Below are 21,614 nucleotides of genomic sequence, written 5' to 3' on the forward strand. Positions count from 1 at the left end.
AAAAAAAAGAGACACATCTCGAAGGAATTATCCAAATGAGACGGAACTCGATAGATGTTATGTCCGTGTGCAGACAAACAAATGATTATAATCTGAAAAAAAGGATGCTTTATTGAAGAGAAACAGCTTCACAAATCGAGCAAGTCAATAATGTGTTGGTCCACCTCTGGCCCTTCTGTAAGCACTTATTCAGATTTTCATTGATTGATAGATTTGTTGAATGTGCTCCTAGATGTTTTGTCAAGAGGAAACATAAAGTTGGATGGCAGTTGATCCCTTGCTCAGTGGCAAAATTTCATAAAATATATGCAAAAAAAAGAGACTTGCCTTCAGAAAGCTTTTGGCACTTGAAACGTGGGCAGCTTATTTCAAATCACAGTATGACGAAGATATTATTCGGAGTCCTTGAAACAGGCAGGACATTACCTTGCAATTCGAAGCCATAATGCCAGCGTGGAAGGGAAGTACTCTTTAATAAGAAAATGATTTACTAGGAAAATTAGGCCCTTGATGAAGTGGATTCAGATGAATAATGTTAATGATTAACCACATATTATTGTTATTTGTTTATGAGTCTAATTGAAATGTCGAGATGTTTTGAATATCTTTTCGCTATTCTTTCCAGAAGAATAGATAACTGTTTATTTTATTTACTGAAGAAAGTTTAGTTGTTTTTGACGCAAAATTATCTTAGGCAGAAGAGCGAGCAATTAAGAAGACTGAGCACTTAGTTTCTGATATAATTGCCAAAATATAAGGCTGTCTAATGATTTGTTTTAGTTCAGGCACATTTAATGTTGATCTCGCAAGGGACTGACCGTGACTGGTTATTAACAAACGACCAATTGACTATTTCTATTTAAAATAAGTAATCTGGCATTTAGGACAATATGTCCGACTAAATATGTCTTCGAGTCGGGCTTTCCAATTTTTGTTCCTGACAACCCTAAACACGAGGATGTTCCGAACGCTTAATGTCCACAACCGAACCGGTCTTCTCAGATTTAGCAGCCAGTCTCATCTCAGTGGATTTATTCAGTTCGTTGCCTTGGCCAAACATTCCGGGAAGTTTGTGAATAGTGCAACATTCACCACACTTGTAATAAGTTTTCACAGTGACAAAAGACTGTTCCTTTACAACGTGCAAAAAAAAAACAGAAGTGAATCGTACAATGTTCAGTGCTGCCAACTTGTTAGAAGAGAAATGGCGGGCATTTCAAAATTTATGTTCTTTAAACGACACCCGTTAGAATGGAAATCTCTGAATGACCTCAAGTGAAACGGACGATGAAGCAGTGAGCACGTTAGACATGCGGACTGACATTTTATGGCGGTGCTGGCAATCTGATTTTGTGCCGAGTCAGGAGAACGTCGAGGAACATAACCGCTGAGGTGTCTGGGTCTCAGAACTTGGAGGAAGAGAACTAGTTTCTGACTCCCCCGCCCCCACCCCCCTCTACACACACACACACACACACACACACACACACACACACACACAGAGACCAGTCGGAGGAAGTTTGAACTCTGCGCGAGACTTGGACTGCCGTGCGTGCGGCCGGGGAATCCCCGCCGGAAGTGACGAGCCGGCAGGCAGGCGGCGGTGGCGGCGCGCCGCGGCACTCACCGGACTTGGCGCACGCCTCGGAGACGCAGGTGCGGGCCTCGGGGCGCCGCAACATCAGCGCCATCTTCTCGCCCGACTTGGAATCTGTGGCAGAGGAAAACAACAATCCTCAGGAGGAATCGTGAACACGTGGTGGAGAATCGCGGTGGCATGCCGTTCATTTGTTATAGCACCGTAGCTATGTGGCGTATTGACGTAGTGAAGACATTTACACACACAAACACACACACACACTAACGGAGAGAGAGAGAGAGAGAGAGAGAGAGAGAGAAGGATTCACTTACACACGTTATTACACAACCAGAAACCATCAGCTTGTTTCTAGGTACAAAGGAACTGCTCGGTGATAATCTTTCACTTTCTAATATACAACACGGTACATACATAAAATCTCTTTATAATTTTTCACTTTTATTTGCGTTCATACGTATGCTGGGGTGTTGCTTGTTTGTGTACTAGTGAAGAAAACTGTTTTTCTTTCAGATATTGTAATTCAAAAATTATCAAATATATTAATTATCTTACTATTGTCATTACTAACTGCACAATCATTAACAATTTAAATAATGTATACTATATTAACAAAATAAAATCCTAAATTACGGATTAAGTTGTTTTTATCTGTAACCATCCATATTAACGTCAGACAGTATCTTTGTACAGATTAATGGATCTTTGGCCATTTTGCTGAAAATGTGTTTTAGAAAGAGACAGATGTAATCTGATGCTTGTAAGTGACGGACATGTTGTACTGAAACGACTGAAGCTGAGAAGTATTAACTAAAATGAGCAAGAAAGAAAATAAATTCCTTTTGTCGCGTCTGTACTTTCCTGCGAGCGGATCAGGATGGGAGCTGGACGCTAAATCCAATCATGAGGTAGCTCGTCCAACTCGACATCCTGGTGCTCGAATATAAGCTGGAAATTCTTTGCAGATAAGGGAATTCGGTGGCATAAAGGACGTATACTTTTGATGAAATAACTGAGATGGAACACGAGGTAGGATAAGAGCACTGTCGAATCCTAAGAGGCACCAACACATTGAATGTAAGTTGAGCAATCCTGCATGTACCCTGTGCAGCTAAGTTCCACGAGAAACTAAGTCCCGAGGGCAGAGTAACTCAGGTCCAGCGTCTGAGGCAACTGCCGAAGGACTCTTCCAGCAGCACCAACGGCCCAGGTTATATAGGCTCGTCCGATGCAATCCCCCGCGTTCACGCGCGCCTCCCGTGTCTTGTCTTCCTTCCGGAACATTTTGTCGTAGCTAGTCTCGTAGCTCCAGCGTCCCTTGCCACAAAGACGCAGCCTCTCCTGCTTCCCAGCGCCCTGGCTGACGTTAGGTTGCTTTCCTACAAGTTCATCTTATACATTTCTACTCACATCAGCGACCCATTCGCGACACTGTACCATCTCATTTGTAGTTGTACATAAAACCTAATTAAACCGCGATTCTTATACACATATTTTAACAACGCGTTTCAAGAGACAATGCTCTCATCATCAGGTTGTAAAGTCTATGTCATGAAATTAAACGGACTAAAAGGCAAAATACCACCACAAATAGTTGGGAAGTCCATAGAGTAAAACAGAATTAAAAGTATATTGGACTGTGGGTCCTCGTCTTACATTGAAGTTGTTGACACAAGTCGATGGCCGTCCCATAGCTACCAAGTATGCTGTTGCACTGCGCCGGCTCGGGAGCTGTTGTGGACTGAAGTGCCTAGGTGTTGTGGCGTGGTTACAGCCGTGCGCTTGACGGTAACGCTATGCTATTGGGCGCCTTATTTCCTTATTACATTGGTCTGCCATCGTTAGCCTTAATTTCTGAAAAAGACTTACGTGTATAAAAACAACTATTTGGTGCGTGGTAGTATGACCATGATAGGTGAAATTAAAGATACGCGTCACTGACACTTCCCGTTTGGTTTCGTTGGATGTTAAGAACTTATACTCCAGTGTTCCGGTTAACGAAACTATAGAAATCATTGAGAGAAATTTCCTTAAATACGGCAAAATTTCAACGCAAGAGACAATTGAATTTATTGAACTCCTACAGCTGATTACAAGTTTTAATTATTTTTCGTTTAATAACAAATTTTATATTCAGGACGATGGGTTAGCCATGGGGTCCAGCATTTCAGGAACTATGGCGGACATTTTTATCAACGACCTTGAAGATAAAGTTTTAAATTCTGACGATAACATTATGGGTAAAATTGTTTATTACAAACGTTATGTTGACGACACTCTGTTACTTGTCGATGGTTCCCATGAGGACATTGAGGAAATAGTAAAAAAGTTCAACGACGCACTTCATAAAATAGAATTTACTGTGGAGTATGACACTGACAATTGTTTACAGTTCCTGGACCTGAATATAAAAAAGCAGGGCAACAAACATGCGTTCTCCGTTTATAGAAAACAAACTACGACTGATGCCGTGATCCCGAATGATTCATGCCATCCGCAGGCTCATAAAGAAGCTGCTTTCCGTAGTCTCGTGCATAGGGCAGTCAATATACCTATGAGCGAAAAAGATAGGGAGACTGAAAGTAATACCGTTAAGAGAATAGCGATGAATAACGGTTACAGAATAGATATGGTTAAAAAACTGTTACGGAAAAGTAATAAGCGCAAAAAGAAAAAAACCCGATGGAGAGAAAGAGAAAATTATCACGATGCCATACTACGGAACAGTCTCACAAAAGATAGAAAATATTTTTAAGCCATACGATGTCAAAACAGCTTTTCAGACTAATAACCTAGTGAGGTATAGCCTTAAGCACGATATTGGCGAGAAGAGAAATAAGTTTGAAAGATCGGGAGTTTATAAGATTCAGTGCAGAACTTGTGATGCAAAATATATAGGGCAGACAGGAAGATCATTCGCGATCCGGTATAAAGAACATAAAGATGCGTTCAGGTTAGGAAATTATGACAAATCAGTTGTTGCGAACCATATATATGAAACAGGCCATCTCCTTAATAGCATAGAAGACAACGTAGAAATATTGCATGTAGAAAAGAAAGGGAGGAAACTTGATTTAGTAGAGGAATTCGAGACAGCTATCCATGAAAAGAAACAAAGCAATATTCTCAATGCACAAGATAATTTTAAAGAAATGAGATTTTTTAGCGGGTTTTTAGAATTATTTTAGGGTAGGTATGCGACTTTAAACTTGTAGCATGTCACTGACGGAGTTGCTAGAGGCTAACGATGGCAGACCCATGCAATAAGGAAATAAGGCGCCCAATAGCATAGCGTTACCGTCAAGCACACGGCTGTAACCACGCCACAACACCTAGGCACGTCAGTCCACAACAGCTCCCGAGCCGGCACAGTGCGACAGCATACTTGGTAGCTGTGGGACGTCCATCGACTTGTGTCAACAACTTCAGTGTAAGACGAGGACCCACAGTCCAATATACTTTTAATTCTGCTTTACTCTATGGACTTCCCAACTATTTGTGATGGTATTTTGTCTTTTTAGTCCGTTTAATTTCATGACATAGACTTTACAACCTGATGATGAGAGCTTGTCTCTTGAAACGCGTTGTTAAAATATATGTATAAGAATCGCGGTTGAATGCTGTCAGTGATAACCAGTATAACGACAACTGCTACCTCGACTCCATAATGGATTGTATTAAAACCTAATTAATCTTGAAGCATTTCGCTGTAACAGTGGTTTATTGAGCATTATTTTAATTTTGACTCTGTTATTATTGATATTAGATCAGACAGGGATGCTAATGAGGTTCAAATGCTTCAAATGGCTCTGAGCACTATGGGACTTAACATCTGAGGTCATCAGTTCCCTAGACTTAGAACTACTTAAACCTAACTAACCTAAGGACAGCACAAACATCCAAGCCCGAGGCAGGATTCGAACCTGCGACCGTAGCAGCGGCGCGGTTCCGGACTGAAGCACCTAGAACCGCTCGGCCACAGCGGCCGGCATGCTAATGAGGGTTAGGAGCAGTTGATACGGGACTTCTCTGTACTGCATATAGTAACTAGGCATGCTGCAGAACGAGCTATCACCTGAAACCTCCTGGCAGATTAAGACTGTTTGTCAGATCCACGTTTGAACTCGGGACCTCTGTCTGCCACGGGAATCTGCTCTACCAACTGAGCTACCCGGGCACGAATCACGACGTGCCCTCACTGCTTTACTTACACCGGAACATCGTCATCTATCTTCCAAACGGTTACCGAGTTTTGCTCGGGTAGCTCAGTTGGTAGAGGGCTTGCCCGCGCAAAGGCAAAGGTCCCGAATTCTAGTCCCGGTCCGGCTTATTTGGTAGAGCACGTGCCCGCGAAGGTCGAAGGTACCGAGAGTGTGTCCGTCTGACACAAAATTGTAATCTGTCAGAATGTTTTACATCAGCACACATTCCGCTTCGGAGCGAAAAATTTGTTCTGTAACTACATCACTTATGTACTGTTTTATTATATTCCGTTCCAGGGGCCGGCCGCTGTGGCTGAGCGGTTCTAGGTGCTTCAGTCCGGAACCGCGCTGCTGCTCCGGTCGCAGGTTCGAATCCTTTCTCGGGCATGGATGTTTGTGATGTCCTTAGGTTAGTTGGGTTTAAGTAGTTCTAAGTATGGGGGACTGATGACCACAGATATTAAGTCCCATAGTGCTTAGAGCCATTTGAACCGTCCCAGTGAACCACTGCCAACCATCACAGATGCACTTTGGAGTCAGGTGAATGTAGCATGGATGGCTATACGACAGGAAGCCATTCGCGCCTTTTAGGCGTCGATGGCATCACGCATGGAACAAGTGACCAGCGCACATGGCGGACCCTTTGCCTACTAGACAACAGGACACATTCTCAACCGGGGTCACTGAAATGCTAATCATTTTTGCAGAACATACTATCGTACATGCTCTCTGAATACGAACGTCCTATCTCTAATCGTGCAAGGTGCTCTATTTTCTCTGAACATGAGAGTAGTTAGTCATATATATATATACACTACCAACGGTCTTTGGGTTCAGAAAAAAAGACAGTTTTTAAGATCTTCAATACAAAGCCACACTTTTCAATAATTAAAACAAGTGAATATTTTATCTTCTTAAAATTTTTAAGCTATACATTTATTTATAAATGCTCTTGATCGCAGAGCGGCAATTGTACCACTGCCAGTCCACCATCACGCAGCCGGACGAAAGAGCGAAACTGCAATAAAGGAAAAAATGTACACTAGTGGATTCGTTCAGACACATTTTTCTTCTGTAAATATTCATGTGCATAAGTTAGTTTAAAAAACGTTATTTCACTTGCATCAGATTACTTTTTTGATGAGTTAAAAATGAAACTATCGTAAAGCGTCGATAGCGGAATATCGACAGCGAGACTAACATTGAGTTAATCATGATAATAGCATGTTTGGATTGGGGGTACTGCGTATGAAAAGAATGAACAAGCGGGAAATGATGTGACATACGGCTGCAGCTGTATCGAGCCCCACGAAACCAGTGGGCTTTATGCAGAGCTAAAAATCACACTGTTACGAAGCTTTTCACAATACTGGCGGTATTATGTATGAAAACATGAATGAATGGAAGCTCATATGAGAAGTGGCGGCTTTAGTTTTATCTGGTTCGTCAAAACCTCTGGGCTACATGCAGTCTGTAGAAAATGTAAAGAGGAACTGGATTTCTCAAGCGCTGTGCAGTCCCTGGAGCTTTTTTCACACCGGTACAGAATCGTCTAGCAGTAGTATTAGTATTTACAGGTACCCGAGGCTAGCTGAAGATCTGTACTGCGTTGAACTGTAATTTATGCGGTCCTCTTTTCTGCAGGTGTGTTACGTTAAGTAATAAGAATAATGAACGTATGGCATTGGTGGCCGGGAGACCCCTAACGAGGCGGTTCGGCCGCCGCTCCACAAGTTCTTTATCGCCACTACGGCGACTTGCGAGTGAATGAGGATGAAATGATGGTGAAAGACACACAACACCAAGTCATCTTGAGGCAGAGAAAATCCCTGACCCCGCCGAGAATCGAACCCGGGACCCCGTGCGCGGGAAGCGAGAACGCAAGACCACGAGCCGTGGACTTACGTTAAGTAAATTCTAAGAACTATCCTTTGTCAAATGTTGTGTTGCAGTTGATTAACGAATGTAAAAGTGAAGTATACGAATGAGCACAATTACACAGGGTAAGTCACCTAACATTACCGCTGGATATATTTCGTAAACCACATCAAATACTGACGAATCGATTCCACAGACCGAACGTGAGGAGAAGGGCTAGTGTAATTGGTTAATACAAACCATACAAAAATGCATGGAAGTATGTTTTTTAACACAAAGCTACGTTTTTTTAAATGGAACCCCGTTAGTTTTGTTAGCACATCTGAACATATAAACAAATACGTAATCAGTGCCGTTTGTTGCATTGTAAAATGTTAATTACATCCGGAGATATTGTAACCTAAAGTTGACGCTTGAGTACCATTCCTCCGCTGTTCGATCGTGTGTATCGGAGAGCACCGAATTACGTAGGGATCCAAAGGGAACGGTGATGGACCTTAGGTACAGAAGAGACTGGAACAGCACATTACGTCCACATGCTAACACCTTTTTATTGATCTTTTTCACTGACGCACATGTTCATTACCATGAGGGGTGAGGTACACGTACACAGGTGGTTTACGTTTTTCAATTACGGAGTGGAATAGAGTGTGTCCCGACATGTCAGGCCAATAGATGTTCAATGTGGTGGCCATCATTTGCAGCACACAATTGCAATCTCAGGCGTACTGAATGTCGTACACGCCGCAGTACATCTGGTGTAATGTCGCCGCAGGCTGCCACAATACGTTGTTTCATATCCTCTGGGGTTGTAGGCACATCACGGTACACATTCTCCTTTAACGTACCCCACAGAAAGAAGTCCAGAGGTGTAAGATCAGGAGAACGGTCTGGCCAATTTATGCGTCCTCCATGTCCTATGAAACGGCCGTCGAACATCCTGTCAAGGGTCAGCCTAGTGTTAATTGTGGAATGTGCAGGTGCACCATCATGCTGATACCACATACGTCGACGCGTTTCCAGTGGGACATTTTCGAGCAAAGTTGGGAGATCATTCTGTAGAAACGCGATGTATGTTGCAGCTCGCCGACCGTGGCCCGTGTTTGTTACAACACGCAACTGAACGTCGGAGGTTTCAAGCGTCAACTTTAGGTTACAATATCTCCGGATGTAATTAACATTTTACAATGCAACAAACGGCACTGATTACGTATTTGTTTATATGTTCAGACGTGCTAACAAAACTAACGTGGTTCCATTTAAAAAACGTAGGTTTGTGTTAAAAAACATACTTCCATGCATTTTTGTATGGTTTGTATTAACCAGTTACACTAGCCCTTCTCCTCACGTTCGGTCTGTGGAGTCGGTTCGTCAGTATTTGATGTGGTTTACGAAATATATCCAGCGGTAACGTTAGGTGACTCACCCTGCATACAGAGTTCATACACATTAATTTCACTGAAATGAAATGAGTGAAATCAACGCAGATGAAATCAATGAAATGCAATAACATGAAATGAAATAATTACAACCGGTACGTATATACCGAAGCTGGACTGTAGGAATGTATAATATGCTGTGGTAAATGATAGTTTCTGCTGAAGCGATATTGAAAGTTCGATGTCTGGCTTGCCGAGAGCAGACCGTTCGACGGTCGCCGTAAACATTTATTCCACGTTGAGAAGCAGGATTCCGGTGAATTACAAACATTCAGCTAGATAGTTGATTGTGTAATTCAGTAGCATCAGTCATTCTAAACTCATCGACGTACAGACGCTCTTTCTCAGCTTTTGTCTATGTCATACGATGCTTATTACAGCCGATGCGACAGTGTAATTTGTTTGTAAAGGTGGAGATTTGAGAACTAACAGTTGTAAACTGTACTCAGGTGACTCCCATTTGTACCTTTCTCTAGCTGAAACTACGTATTATTAAATGCATAGGGAAGTTACCAATGTCACACTACTTTTTCAAAAGGTACATGTTCCCTGAGATTTCAATCAACAAATGACCATAGGGAACTACAGCTTACGATAAAAGTTTTGTGAAATTTTGCATAGATCGTTAGCTCCATCGAAACACACAATTTCCAGTTTCTTAGTTCCTAGGTGCTATTAAAAGACTGGAAAATTATATTATAGTTTTTCATGTTGAAACGAAAGAATTTTTGAAGTTGTGTTATGCTACTTTTGCTATTATAGTATTGTAAAGGATGAATTTACTTTTTAAAATATTACCTTTTACAATTTGCCTTCGATAACGCAAAGTATAAAAATACTGCTGCACCAATGGAAAAGAATTTCTCGCCCATTCTTTGTTCACGCTGGTGTACTCTCAATGAATTACAAAGACAAGCTTCAGCAAATGTCGTTGGTAAATATATTCTCTGTTATTTGGCAGATCCGCTCATTGTGTTCGTTATATATTGCCTCTGCGGGTTTTGATAGCCCTTTCTCTACCACCGTTATCCCACGATTTATCCAAAGACATGTCTGAAAGAACAGACCTTGTTTGACGATCCACAGCTGTACAAAATAATTCGATATGCGAGTATATTCCCTGGCTGTGAATTCTTTGATATCAGCTATATTCGGTATAGATGTACTAGCTATTAGTGACATTATGAGAATTTGTGTTGGCTGGGACTGGAACCCAGACTTAACCACTTCGGCTATCCATGCACACTCGCTACACCGACTGAAACCTCAGTATATCAAGTTGTCCACATCCTAATGCCACAGCTCATTATGTTCATCACCTTATGCTTGCCAACATTACTAAGTGGATTCTTGCATAAGGATGTAGACATTGTAACGTACAGAGGTTTGGGTTTGTCCAGAGTGTGTGCACGGATAGCCGAAATGATTCAGTCTGCCTTCGGCAGTGGTGAAGTGAGCGCGCCTTGACTGCGCCTCGCCTACTTGCGAGCTAGCGCGCGTTTGTTTACCTCCGCGTAGCGGCATGTCTCCATGTCCGAATTCATCGACCGCCATGGCATTTTCCAATCGCCAATCCACGATTAAACTAACTTTTCCTTTGGATAATGGACGACCTAAGGCGTAACAACTAAAAGGTTCGTACGGGAAGAAATGCGTGTCATGCCGCAAGATGTTCTTGCAAATCGTTTTCCAATCCTCAGTTCTACTGTGTACATCAAGATGGCGAATGAAGAGCTGTGAGCTGACCTTGTGCGGTGCCATGATACCGATCTCAAGTTCCGACACTCTAACGCCTATACAGAGTGGTCCACTGACCGGGCCAAATATCTCACGAAATAAGCGTCAAACGAAAAAACTACAAAGAACGCAACTTCCCTGACTTGAAGGGGGAAACCAGATGGCGCTACGGTTGGCCCGCTAGATGGCGCTGCCATAGCTCAAACGGATATCAACTCCCTTTTTTTAAATAGGAACCCCCATTTTTCATTACATATTTGTGTAGTACGTAAAGAAATATGAATGTTTTAGTTGGACCACTTTTTTCGCTTTCTGATAGACGGCGCTGTAACAGTCACAAACGTATAAGTACGTGGTATCACGTGACATTCCGCCAGTGCGGACGGTATTTGCTTCGTGATACATTACCCGTGTTAATGGTTCAAATGGCTCTGAGCACTATGGGACTTAACTTCTGAGGTCATCAGTCCCCTAGAACGTAGAACTACGTAAACTTAACTAACCTAAGGACATCACACACACCCATGCCCGAGGCAGGATTCGAACCTGCGACCGTAGCGGTCGCGCGGTTCCAGACTGTAGCGCCTAGAACCGCTCGGCCATCTCGGCCGGCGATTACCCGTGTTAAAATGGACCGTTTACCAACTGCATAAAAGGTCGATATCGTGTTGATGTGTGGGTATTGTGATCAAAATGCCCAAGGGGCGTGTGCTATGTATGCTGCTCGGTATCCTGGACGACATCGTCCAAGTGTCCGGACCGTTCGCCGGATAGTTACGTTATTTAAGGAAACAGGAAGTGTTCAGCCACATGTGAAATGTCAACCACGACCTCCAACAAATGATGATGCCCAAGTTTGGTTTTTAGGCGGTTTTCCACATCCAACTAGGTGAATACCGGGCTGGTACAGTCTTCCACTGGAGTTTATCAGTAATCTCCGTAACACTTTCGCGATTACTAAATGATTCTGTAATGAAGCTCGCTGCTCTCCGTTGGATCTTCTCTATCTCTTCCATCAACCCTATCTGGTACGGATCCCACACTGGTGAGCAGTATTCAAGCAGTGGGCGAACAAGTGTACTGTAACCTACTTCCTTTGTTTTCGGACTGCATTTCCTTAGGATTCTTCCAACGAATCTCAGTCTGGCATCTGCTTCACCCACGATCAACTTCATATGGTCATTCCATTTTAAATCACTCCTAATGCGTACTCCCAGATAATTTATAGAATTAACTACTTCCAGTTGCTGAACTACTGTATTGTAGCTAAATGATAAGGGTCTATCTTTATATGTATTCGCAGCACATTACACTCGTCTACATTCAGATTCAATTGCCATTCCCTGCATCATGCGTCAATTCGCTGCAGATCCTCCTACATTTCATTACAATTTTCCATTGTTACAACCTCTCGATAAACCACAGCATCATCCGCAAAAAGCCTTAGTGAACTTCTGATGTTATCCACAAGGTCATTTATGCATATTGTGAACAGTAACGGTTGTACGACATTCCCCTGCGGCACACCTGAAATCACTCTTACTTCGGAAGACTTCTCTCCATTGAGAATGACATGCTGCGTTCTGTTATCTACAAACTCTTCAATCTAATCACACAATTGGTGTGATAGTCCATAAGCTCTTACTTTGTTCATTAAATGAGTGTGGGGAACTGTATCGAACGCCTTGCGGAAGTCAAGAAACACGGCATCTACCTGGGAACCCGCGTCTATGGCCCTCTGAGTCTCGTGGACGAATAGCGCGAGCTGTGTTTCACACGATCGTCTTTTTCGAAACCCATCCTGATTGCTACAGAGTAGATTTCTAGTCTCCAGAAAAGTCAATTTACTCGAACATAATACGTTTTCCAAAATTCTACAACTGATCAACGTTAGAGATATAGGTCTATAGTTCTGCACATCTTTTCGATATTCCTTCTTGAAAACGGGGATGACCTGTGCCCTATTCCAATCCTTTGGAACTACATTGCAGTCTTCCTCTGTGAAAAAGCTTTGGAAAAAGACATTTAGTATTTCGGCCTTTCTGTTTCAGTACCATTTTGGTCACAGAGTGACTGGACATTTTGTTTTGATCCACCTACCGCCTTGACATAAGACCAAAATTTCTTAGGATTTTCTGCAAAGTCAGTACATAAACTTTACTTTCGAATTCATTGAACGCCTCTCGCATAGCCCTTCTCACACTACATTTCGCTTCGCGTAATTTTTGTTTGTCTGCAAGGCTTTGGCTATATTTATGTTTGTTTCCGAAGCAGTTTTCTAACTCGGTTGTTGTACCACGGTGGCTCTTTTCCATCTCTTACGATCTTGCTTGGCACATACTCATCTAACGCATATTGTACGATGGTTTTGAACTTTGTCCACTGATCCTCAGCACTATCTGTACTCGAGACAAAACTTTTGTGTTGAGCCGTCAAGTAGTCTGAAATCTACTTTTTGTCACTTTTGCTAAGCAGAAAAATCTTCCTACCTCTTTTAATATTTCTATTTCTATTTACGGCTGAAATCATCGATGCAGTAACCGCTCTATGATCGCTGATTCCCTGTTCTGCGTTAACTGTTTCATATAATTCGGGTCTGCTTGTCACCAGAAGGTCTAATATGTTATCGCCACGAGTCGGTTCTCTGTTTAACTGCTCAAGATAGTTTTCAGATAACGCACTTAACAAAATTTCACTGGATTCTTTGTCCCTGCCACCCGTTATGAACGTTTGAGTCTCCCAGTCTATAGGCGGCTAATTAAAATCTCCACCCAGAACTATAACTTTTGATAAGACACAGTACATACAGTTCCGTACAGTGAATGGTATGACGCCATTAATAAATATAGACCTTAATCAGAAGCATTTAGCTAAGGTAGAATATTCCAAATTTTTAGGTGTGTCCATTGATGAGAGATTAAATTGGAAGAAACACATTGATGATCTGCTGAAACGTTTGAGTTCAGCTACTTATGCAATAAGGGTCATTGCAAATTTTGGTGATAAACATCTTAGTAAATTAGCTTACTATGCCTATTTTCACTCGTTGCTTTCATATGGCATCATATTTTGGGGTAATTCATCACTGAGGAATAAAGTATTTATTGCACAAAAGCGTGTAATCAGAATAATGGCTGGAGTCCACCCAAGATCATCCTGCAGACATTTTTTTTAAGGATCTAGGGATATTCACAGTAGCTTCTCAGTATATATACTCTCTTATGAAATTTGTTGTTAACAACCAAACCCAATTCAAAAATAATAGCAGTGTGCATAACTACAATACCAGGAGAAAGGATGATCTTCACTATTCAAGATTAAATCTAACTTTGGCACAGAAAGGGGTGAATTATACTGGCACTAAAGTCTTTGGTCACTTACCAAATAGTATCAAAAGTCTGACAGATAACCAACAAGTATTTAAGAAGAAATTAAAAGAATTTCTGAATGACAACTCCTTCTACTCCATAGAGGAATTTTTAGATATAAATAAAAAAACAAAAATATATTAATAAAAAATTAAAAAAATAAAAAAATAAAAAATAAAAATAAAAAATAAAAAAACTCAAAAAATGAAAAGTTGTTATATTAACTTAAGTATGTTGTTAAATTAACTTAATTATGTCATGTATTGGAAAATTTGACTCGTTCTACATCATTACGAAATATCGTATTCCTGATCCATGGCACTAGTATTAATCTAATCTAATCTAATCTGACTATGATTGAGAAGTAGCGGCTCCAGTATGGGGGAAGTCGAAAACCGCCGGGAGAGCGGCGTGCTGGCCGCGCGCCCCTGCATACCGCTTTCGAGTGACGCTGTGTGGCAAGGACGACACGGCGGCCAGCCGAAACCGCGCTGTCCTGTCGTACTGATCGTGGGGCATAGTTTCTAAACGTATAGTACGAAGGATACTTTTCGCAGAAAAGTGAAAGATTTGTATGAAGACCTCTGTTTCGTGTACACTACGAAGCCACCATCTTTAACAATTCCCTTTTGTGGTTCATGGTACCTGAGTCTGTAGTTCTTTTTTGCGCGTGAAAAGAGTGTTTTTTTCATGAGCGTACTTTTCCTCTGAGCACAACGTCGTTTAGATAAACATGTAGCTGGAAGCAGTCGTGTCCACTCTGCCGTTAATTAAACATCTGTTTCTGAGTGGAAAAAGGTTGTTAAAACAAAACTCTCCGTTGGCGCTTGTATTTCTGCAGTACAGCGCCTGTAATTAGACAACTCTGTCTTTGCTCCAACATCGACACCTTTCTTAGTAGAAAGTCTGTCTCGAAGTTTGGAAAGCTTTATAGAGGAATACGCGATGTACAAGCAGTCGACGAAACCATAGCAATTTACATGTACCCTGCCGTTACAGTGGGAATTATGTCATTCAGTGTGTGTTATTTCTCTTCTTACCTTGGTGCATAGACGAAACCCAAGTCATGCGTGGCAACAGTTTGCGTCCACTTAACACAAAGCATGACACATGTATTTGGGAAAGCGAATTTAACGACTTCACGTCAATAGTAAGGAGCAAGTTATAGTCCAATGTTACGTTTTGTACCGTAGAATAGCTATTATATAAAAAGAGATTTCATAAGTTTGTCGTAAAGTGTATTTATTTCTGCACTATGATTTTTGCGATTGCAGATTGGGCTGATATTAGATACCGAAAACGGTCATCATTGAACAAAACGGAAGTGCGGCTGTGGCAAATAATTCTTTTTTTCCTCCTAGGAAGGCCATGACGGAAGTACATAGACCACATTCAATGACATATTGGTTATGGCTGACCTCTGGTTTCTTATCTCATTGTAGTCAATTTAGGATCGTTTACCGTAAACTCGTGAAGCTTTGGCACAATCTGTATAAACATAGAGCAATTGCAATGAAACCTATTGATCATATTTTTCAAACAAATGAAATTAATTCCAATAGCTTCTTTTCGGAAGGAGCCGCAGCATGCATTAGGTGAAATTAACTGCTGCATGGAATCACTATACCCTTTTTGGTATTTGCGCTTGAATTATTTACAGACTAGTTTTCATTACTCAGGTTCCATGAAAGCTTCTAGTTATGTGGTAAATATCTACCACTGATGAAACCAAAGTCTGGGCAAAGGTTACAATGGCCTTCTTATGGGAAGACCCAGGAAACCCACAGGAATGCCAGTGTAGACCCAAAAGACCCAGAAGAAGGCAACCGTAACCGTGGCCTAAACATTAGTTTCATCAGTGACAATTTTTTACGGTATGACGCGGTACGAAAACAAGAAAACTTCCGTGGTAGCTGATTGGCCGCGGGAACCTACGCCATTATGCTTTCGCCACTCGCTATTATCTATCGCACGCCGGCGTTTATTGTTTTCCGTAATTGTTGTTTCAGTGAGGTTTCTCCAGTCGAGCCCACGAACAACCGCCGAAGAACTTTATGTGACTTGTTGTTTAAGCAAGATGACTGATGCTCAAAGAAATCCTTACACTTCATCTGTTTACAATTCTATGAGTGCTCAGTTTTACAGGTGTTCTCTGACGGGTTTTCCTTGAGTTCCGTTGAAGAAATTATTCACTACTTTGCAGCAGCTAAATTTCTGTTCTTCGAAGTCGCGCACAAATACATGCCATGGTCTTAGAAACCTTCTGGTGCCACGGGTTCACGTACTATTTCTTTCATGACCACATTTACTAGAAGGCTTATTTAGGAACAACTGTCAGATTGTATGCCTTAGTAAAAATTTATGTATTTTGGTGTTACCAACAAACAGCGTGTGCTGCGTTAATTACCACATAAATCACTTATAGTGTACCAGACAGTCTATTCCGCTAATAAGAATAAATTCAGTTAGTCGGCTAAGCAATAAGAACGTTCCCTGCCAAAAATGAACTCTGCAGGCCGGCCGAAGTGGCCGTGCGGTTAAAGGCGCTGCAGTCTGGAACCGCAAGACCGCTACGGTCGCAGGTTCGAATCCTGCCTCGGGCATGGATGTTTGTGATGTCCTTAGGTTAGTTAGGTTTAACTAGTTCTAAGTTCTAGGGGACTAATGACCTCAGCAGTTGAGTCCCATAGTGCTCAGAGCCATTTTGAACTCTGCAATCCAACTAAATTCCAGGGTCTTTATTTCAGACACACATTTTGTATTGTACAATCCCTCACGGCAGCAATGCAACAAGCTGAGCTCCATTTCCGTTCAATCAATTGATCATAACGTGCATTTGGCCCAAGGAATAGCAATCAAACGATAAAAACAATGATGTAGGCTGAAGCAATCAATCAAAATTTGTACCATCAATGGGATTCAGACCCGGGTCTCCTGCTTAGTAGGCAGACGCGGTAGCCGTTACGCCAGACTGGGACTGCAGCTACCTCAGCTGTACGGATTACCCCAGTACGTCTCCCTCCCCGATACAAATTCAAACTCATCCCTCAACCCACTGCTACTCTCCTTCTAAGTAAGCAACAGTATTGCTGAAATTCTCCAATACTGGAATAGCAGCTTAGCAATAGGTGAAATGGTGTTAATCCTGTGTGTACCTCAGTCGTAGGTGATGTATGTCTCAGGAACATTAACTGTATACGATTAAGATAAAAATAATGTTTAGATGGGTAAGCTGCAAGCCAGATACCACCATCTGTTATTTTCACACTGAGTTGTGGACACTGATGTTATGGCCAAACGCATTTAATATTTTATTACGAGCACCAGATATATCAGTACATTGCATCACCAACGTTTAGGATCATTCTAAGAGAAAGGAATTACATTTTAAAATTAATGTTTGATTAAATTGGTGACACTAGTAGAGGTTTCTTAGTGTACTTTACCTAAGTGTCTTAGTTCCCTTCATCTCTGAGACGTACTTTCAAAACATGCCGCACTAGTTATTCATGTCTGCAGGAAATTTATGTTGGGGATGATGTGAGTTGGGTTTTGCCTGTCTTAACGTGCATGAAATATTTTTCGGGCCAGAACGCTTTGCCCACCCTACCTACATTGAGCAGTGGCTGCAGGAGCAACACGCATGCGGTGGTGATGGTTTGCAAATGTTGTGACTTATAGTGTCTGAACACAATAACGCAAGTGTTCAGAGTGGAATGCTGAAACCCACAGAAGAATCCTTGAGGTCTGTCACTTTAGCGATACTCTCGTTTACAACAATGAAATTTGAGCCTAATTAGATGGGAAGTTATGGTTTACATTTCAAATGCATTTCTACTAACAAGGGCCGTATTTCGTAATGGAGTCAGTGGCGGCTGGAACCCACATATTCGTAGTTATCTCGCAAATGACTCCTTTGGGTTCTCACATTTACTGGCACGCTTTGGTGGCCATTATCGCGTTCTTTCAGCCGTGTTAGAATTCGCTAATAACTAGATGTAAAGCCGGAAATGCATATCCTCCTATTTCCATCTATTGTACTATACATTTTTTCCTTATTTTGTTACCTGAAGATATGAACTTTCTGTGTCTTTATATATTGTAATTGTTTTACAATTTGTATATACATATTTATGCATTTATGTCGATGTATAATTTGTTTGTTTGTAAATATTATTTATATTTTTACGCTGGGTCTTGCCTAGGGAAAACTACGCTATAGAACGATTACATCGATAGGTCGTGTGGAGAACCAAAGTGTTTAGGATCTACGCGAGTGTTAACTCTACCGCATGGAGCGCGGGCAGAGGGAGTCTGGCTGGAGTGGTGCAGTGCAGCAGGTGTGTTGTGTGACGCTCCCGCGAGTTGCCGCGCTTTCGGGGTTTGGCAGCATGTAATTGCGCTCGACTTGCTATGATAGTTTCTGGCACGGTGTCGCGGACGGGAAACATTAGCTGGCACACATCAAGAGCCCGTTTCGCCTGGTGACCGTGTCGAGAAGAAGGCGCGCCAACATCCAGCTTCTGCAACAGCGACGGGCGGCAATAAGTGATTGTCGCCACCTCCTCGATCGACGACTTCAAACCTTCAGTCAACCAACAAGGAAGACTGAAAGCACATAAAGTTTTAGAACTGTATGGCAGACCTCAGCTTTTCAAACTATTCAATTAGCATCACTAAAATACAGCAACTTTGCATGAACCTTTGTTGCTCATTGTCCCAATTGCATTACCAAGCAAGGTCCCTTCCTTTTCCGAAATGAAACCGAGTGTCGTTGAAATTCATTAAACTAATATCATTCCATTTCACTGCTTTAATTTCAAAGTTCAGTTAAAGTATTCATAGCTGGCTACAATAACCAAACAGAACTATATTTAGATTACACAAGCACAAATTAAGAGTGCGAGTTTTGTTACCACATTTTAGCTTACCTGTGACTGCAGCTCAGCTTGGTACGTACTAAATTTTACTATTGTTGATTGTTCAAAGTCATTTAATTCAAGTTCAAAGTTAAATCTCATATTTCTAAATTGCGTAGATTCAAGTTGCTTTTGAGATGATTGTTGAGGTAGCCCAAGACTAACATTATTTAATTTCGTAGTGCTCTTCAGAAACAAAGTTCACTATTAATTTCAGTCACTAAATTAACTTTCAATTTTCCGGTTTTATTAATTCTTTTGCTAAATTAAGTCATAGTGTAGCGAAATTTATTACTTCTGACAAACATTCAGTTTTCACACAACACTTGTCAACCTTCAGTTACCACGCTTTTAGTGCTAATTATATGTGCATGAACCTTTCTTTTTCAGTTACTATAGTAGTTATCCATAGGACTGGCGACCGTAATCTTCCCCAAATCTCAAATATCTAATTAACGCCAGTTAATTGTTAACGTAACGACCGCACAGTTACTTTCTTTATTAATTTTACCATTTTTCAAAATTAATTTCCACCAATTTCATTTGCATTTTTTCCTTTCATTTAGATGTAACCCTTTCCTCCCTCTTTACCGACAGATTAACTTCGGTGACGATTGCTTTTCCCAAATTTCCGTTAGGTACACGCGGTTGAATTTTTCACTGTCATTAAGGTCGATAAGTGAGGGGGAGGTTACATAGATACTCCCTGAACGTGTGCAGCTTTCTCCAGCGTGTGTGTTGGCAGCACTGCGGCCGTACTCACTGATGGTGGCGAGCACTGCGACGGCGGCTGCCAGCGACACGACGGCGGTCGCCAGGGCTGCCACCACCACCACCAGCTTCCCCGGAGTCCGAGTCCTGGAACACAGCGATGCCGCCTCCGTCAGTGACACGCCACAGCACGCGGCCTGCCAGCAGCGAGGCACATCTCCCAGTAATAACTTACAGTTACGTTAGCAGTTACGTGTTCAGTGGCCTTTTAGACCACAGATCAGACAGCGCATGACGGCATTAGCTGGCGATCAACATTACGAACAGCTTACGGATGAACGTCAGTTGCAAGTGGAGTATGCACTTATTCTTAACATTTTTGTTGTATTGTAGTGTTATAAGTCACAATTTCGCGAATGGGAACATTTGGTCACAAAGAATAGTTCAAACCTTTCAGCCCCACTGCCTATAACTGTGTACATTAACTTTTACTGTGTCTTCGATGCGGCAGAAGTACTTTTCCCCAACGGAAAACTGAGGTCAACGTTTTTCAGTGTTCAGCCTTTCCATCATGTCCAAGTGCTGCTAACTGTTGGGCATCACTGTGAAAATATCAGCAAGTCGACGTAGCAGGTCGTGACCATCAGAATTCACGGATGTGGTTGGTTTGCTATATTCAGCTCTATAATTGGATACACTTATTGTTATTTTACATAGTAATTATTGAATGACCATTTTACTAGTTATTACAACAGGGAATGTTTCGTAGTTATTTTAGTGTATATAATGGAACCAAGTGTACATATTTTTACACGAAACTTGCCTCTAAAATCATTAAAAAATCACGTAAGAACATTACCACATAAAGAAAAAATTTCCTTCTTCTAGAAAAAAAAGATTCGACATATGAAAGGAAGTAAGCGTGGTTGCCGACATCTCTCTGACTATGCCTCCCGCAGACTGTAACATTTCTGGCTCTAGAGCCATAAGATTTATTCCTGCACTCCAAACCTCAGCTGCTAAGGATAGGAACTTGAAATTTGGATAGGGCGTTGATCTTATACTGTAGGCAGTGTTTAAGAAGGTATTGTTCGAAATTCCACTCCTAAGGCGCTGAAATTGGGGAGGCCGGCCGCGGTGGTCTCGCGGTTCTAGGCGCGCAGTCAGGAACCGTGCGATTGCTACGGTCGCAGGTTCGAATCCTGCCTCGGGCATGGATGTGTGTGATGTCCTTAGGTTAGTTAGGTTTAAGTAGTTCTAAGTTCTAGGGGACTGATGACCACAGCAGTTGAGTCCCATAGTGCTCAGAGCCATTTAAACCATTTTTTAAAATTGGGGATGAGAGTCTTTTTGAAAATATGTCGCTATTAAGACCATTTTGAACTTACACCTACGAACATTGTTATTTATCGTATCAGTAAAAAATTAAAAAATACGTGTTTTGACATTTTTGGAAATTTTGCCACTAACTGGTTAAAGAGTGGGTGAAAGTTTTTTGGAAATAAATCATTATTGTAGAACATGTAAAACATTTTAAGGATACTTCTGTGTAAACTGGTATTTGACTTCTCGGTTAGACGTAAAAAAATACTACTCTCAATGTTTTTGGAATTCAGGGATGAAATAGGAGATGAAAATTTTTCGGGAAATATTTCGTTATGTTAAAAAATTGTAAGATAAATTTATGAAAACTGGTATTTCACTTTTGGGTTAGATATTAAGAAATATATGTTAGGGGATGAAAGTTTCTGTGGAACTGCCGC

The 21,614-nt window shown here is 41.5% G+C and overlaps 1 protein-coding gene across 1 annotated transcript in view; it reads right to left on the minus strand.

Annotated features, from left to right (window-relative positions):
• LOC124606918 (neprilysin-4-like) overlaps positions 1-21,614 on the minus strand; it is a 734,039-nt gene that overhangs the window by 212,520 nt on the left and 499,905 nt on the right. The window contains exons 3-4 of the mRNA XM_047139027.1: positions 19,904-19,998; positions 1,628-1,711 (exon numbers count right to left, since the gene is read on the minus strand). Of these exons, the coding sequence (XP_046994983.1) occupies positions 1,628-1,711; positions 19,904-19,998 (179 nt within the window). The remainder of the gene's footprint in view (positions 1-1,627; positions 1,712-19,903; positions 19,999-21,614) is intronic.

Source organism: Schistocerca americana, chromosome 3 (assembly GCF_021461395.2).
Source record: "Schistocerca americana isolate TAMUIC-IGC-003095 chromosome 3, iqSchAmer2.1, whole genome shotgun sequence".
In the NCBI taxonomy this organism is placed as follows: Eukaryota; Metazoa; Arthropoda; class Insecta; order Orthoptera; family Acrididae; genus Schistocerca; species Schistocerca americana.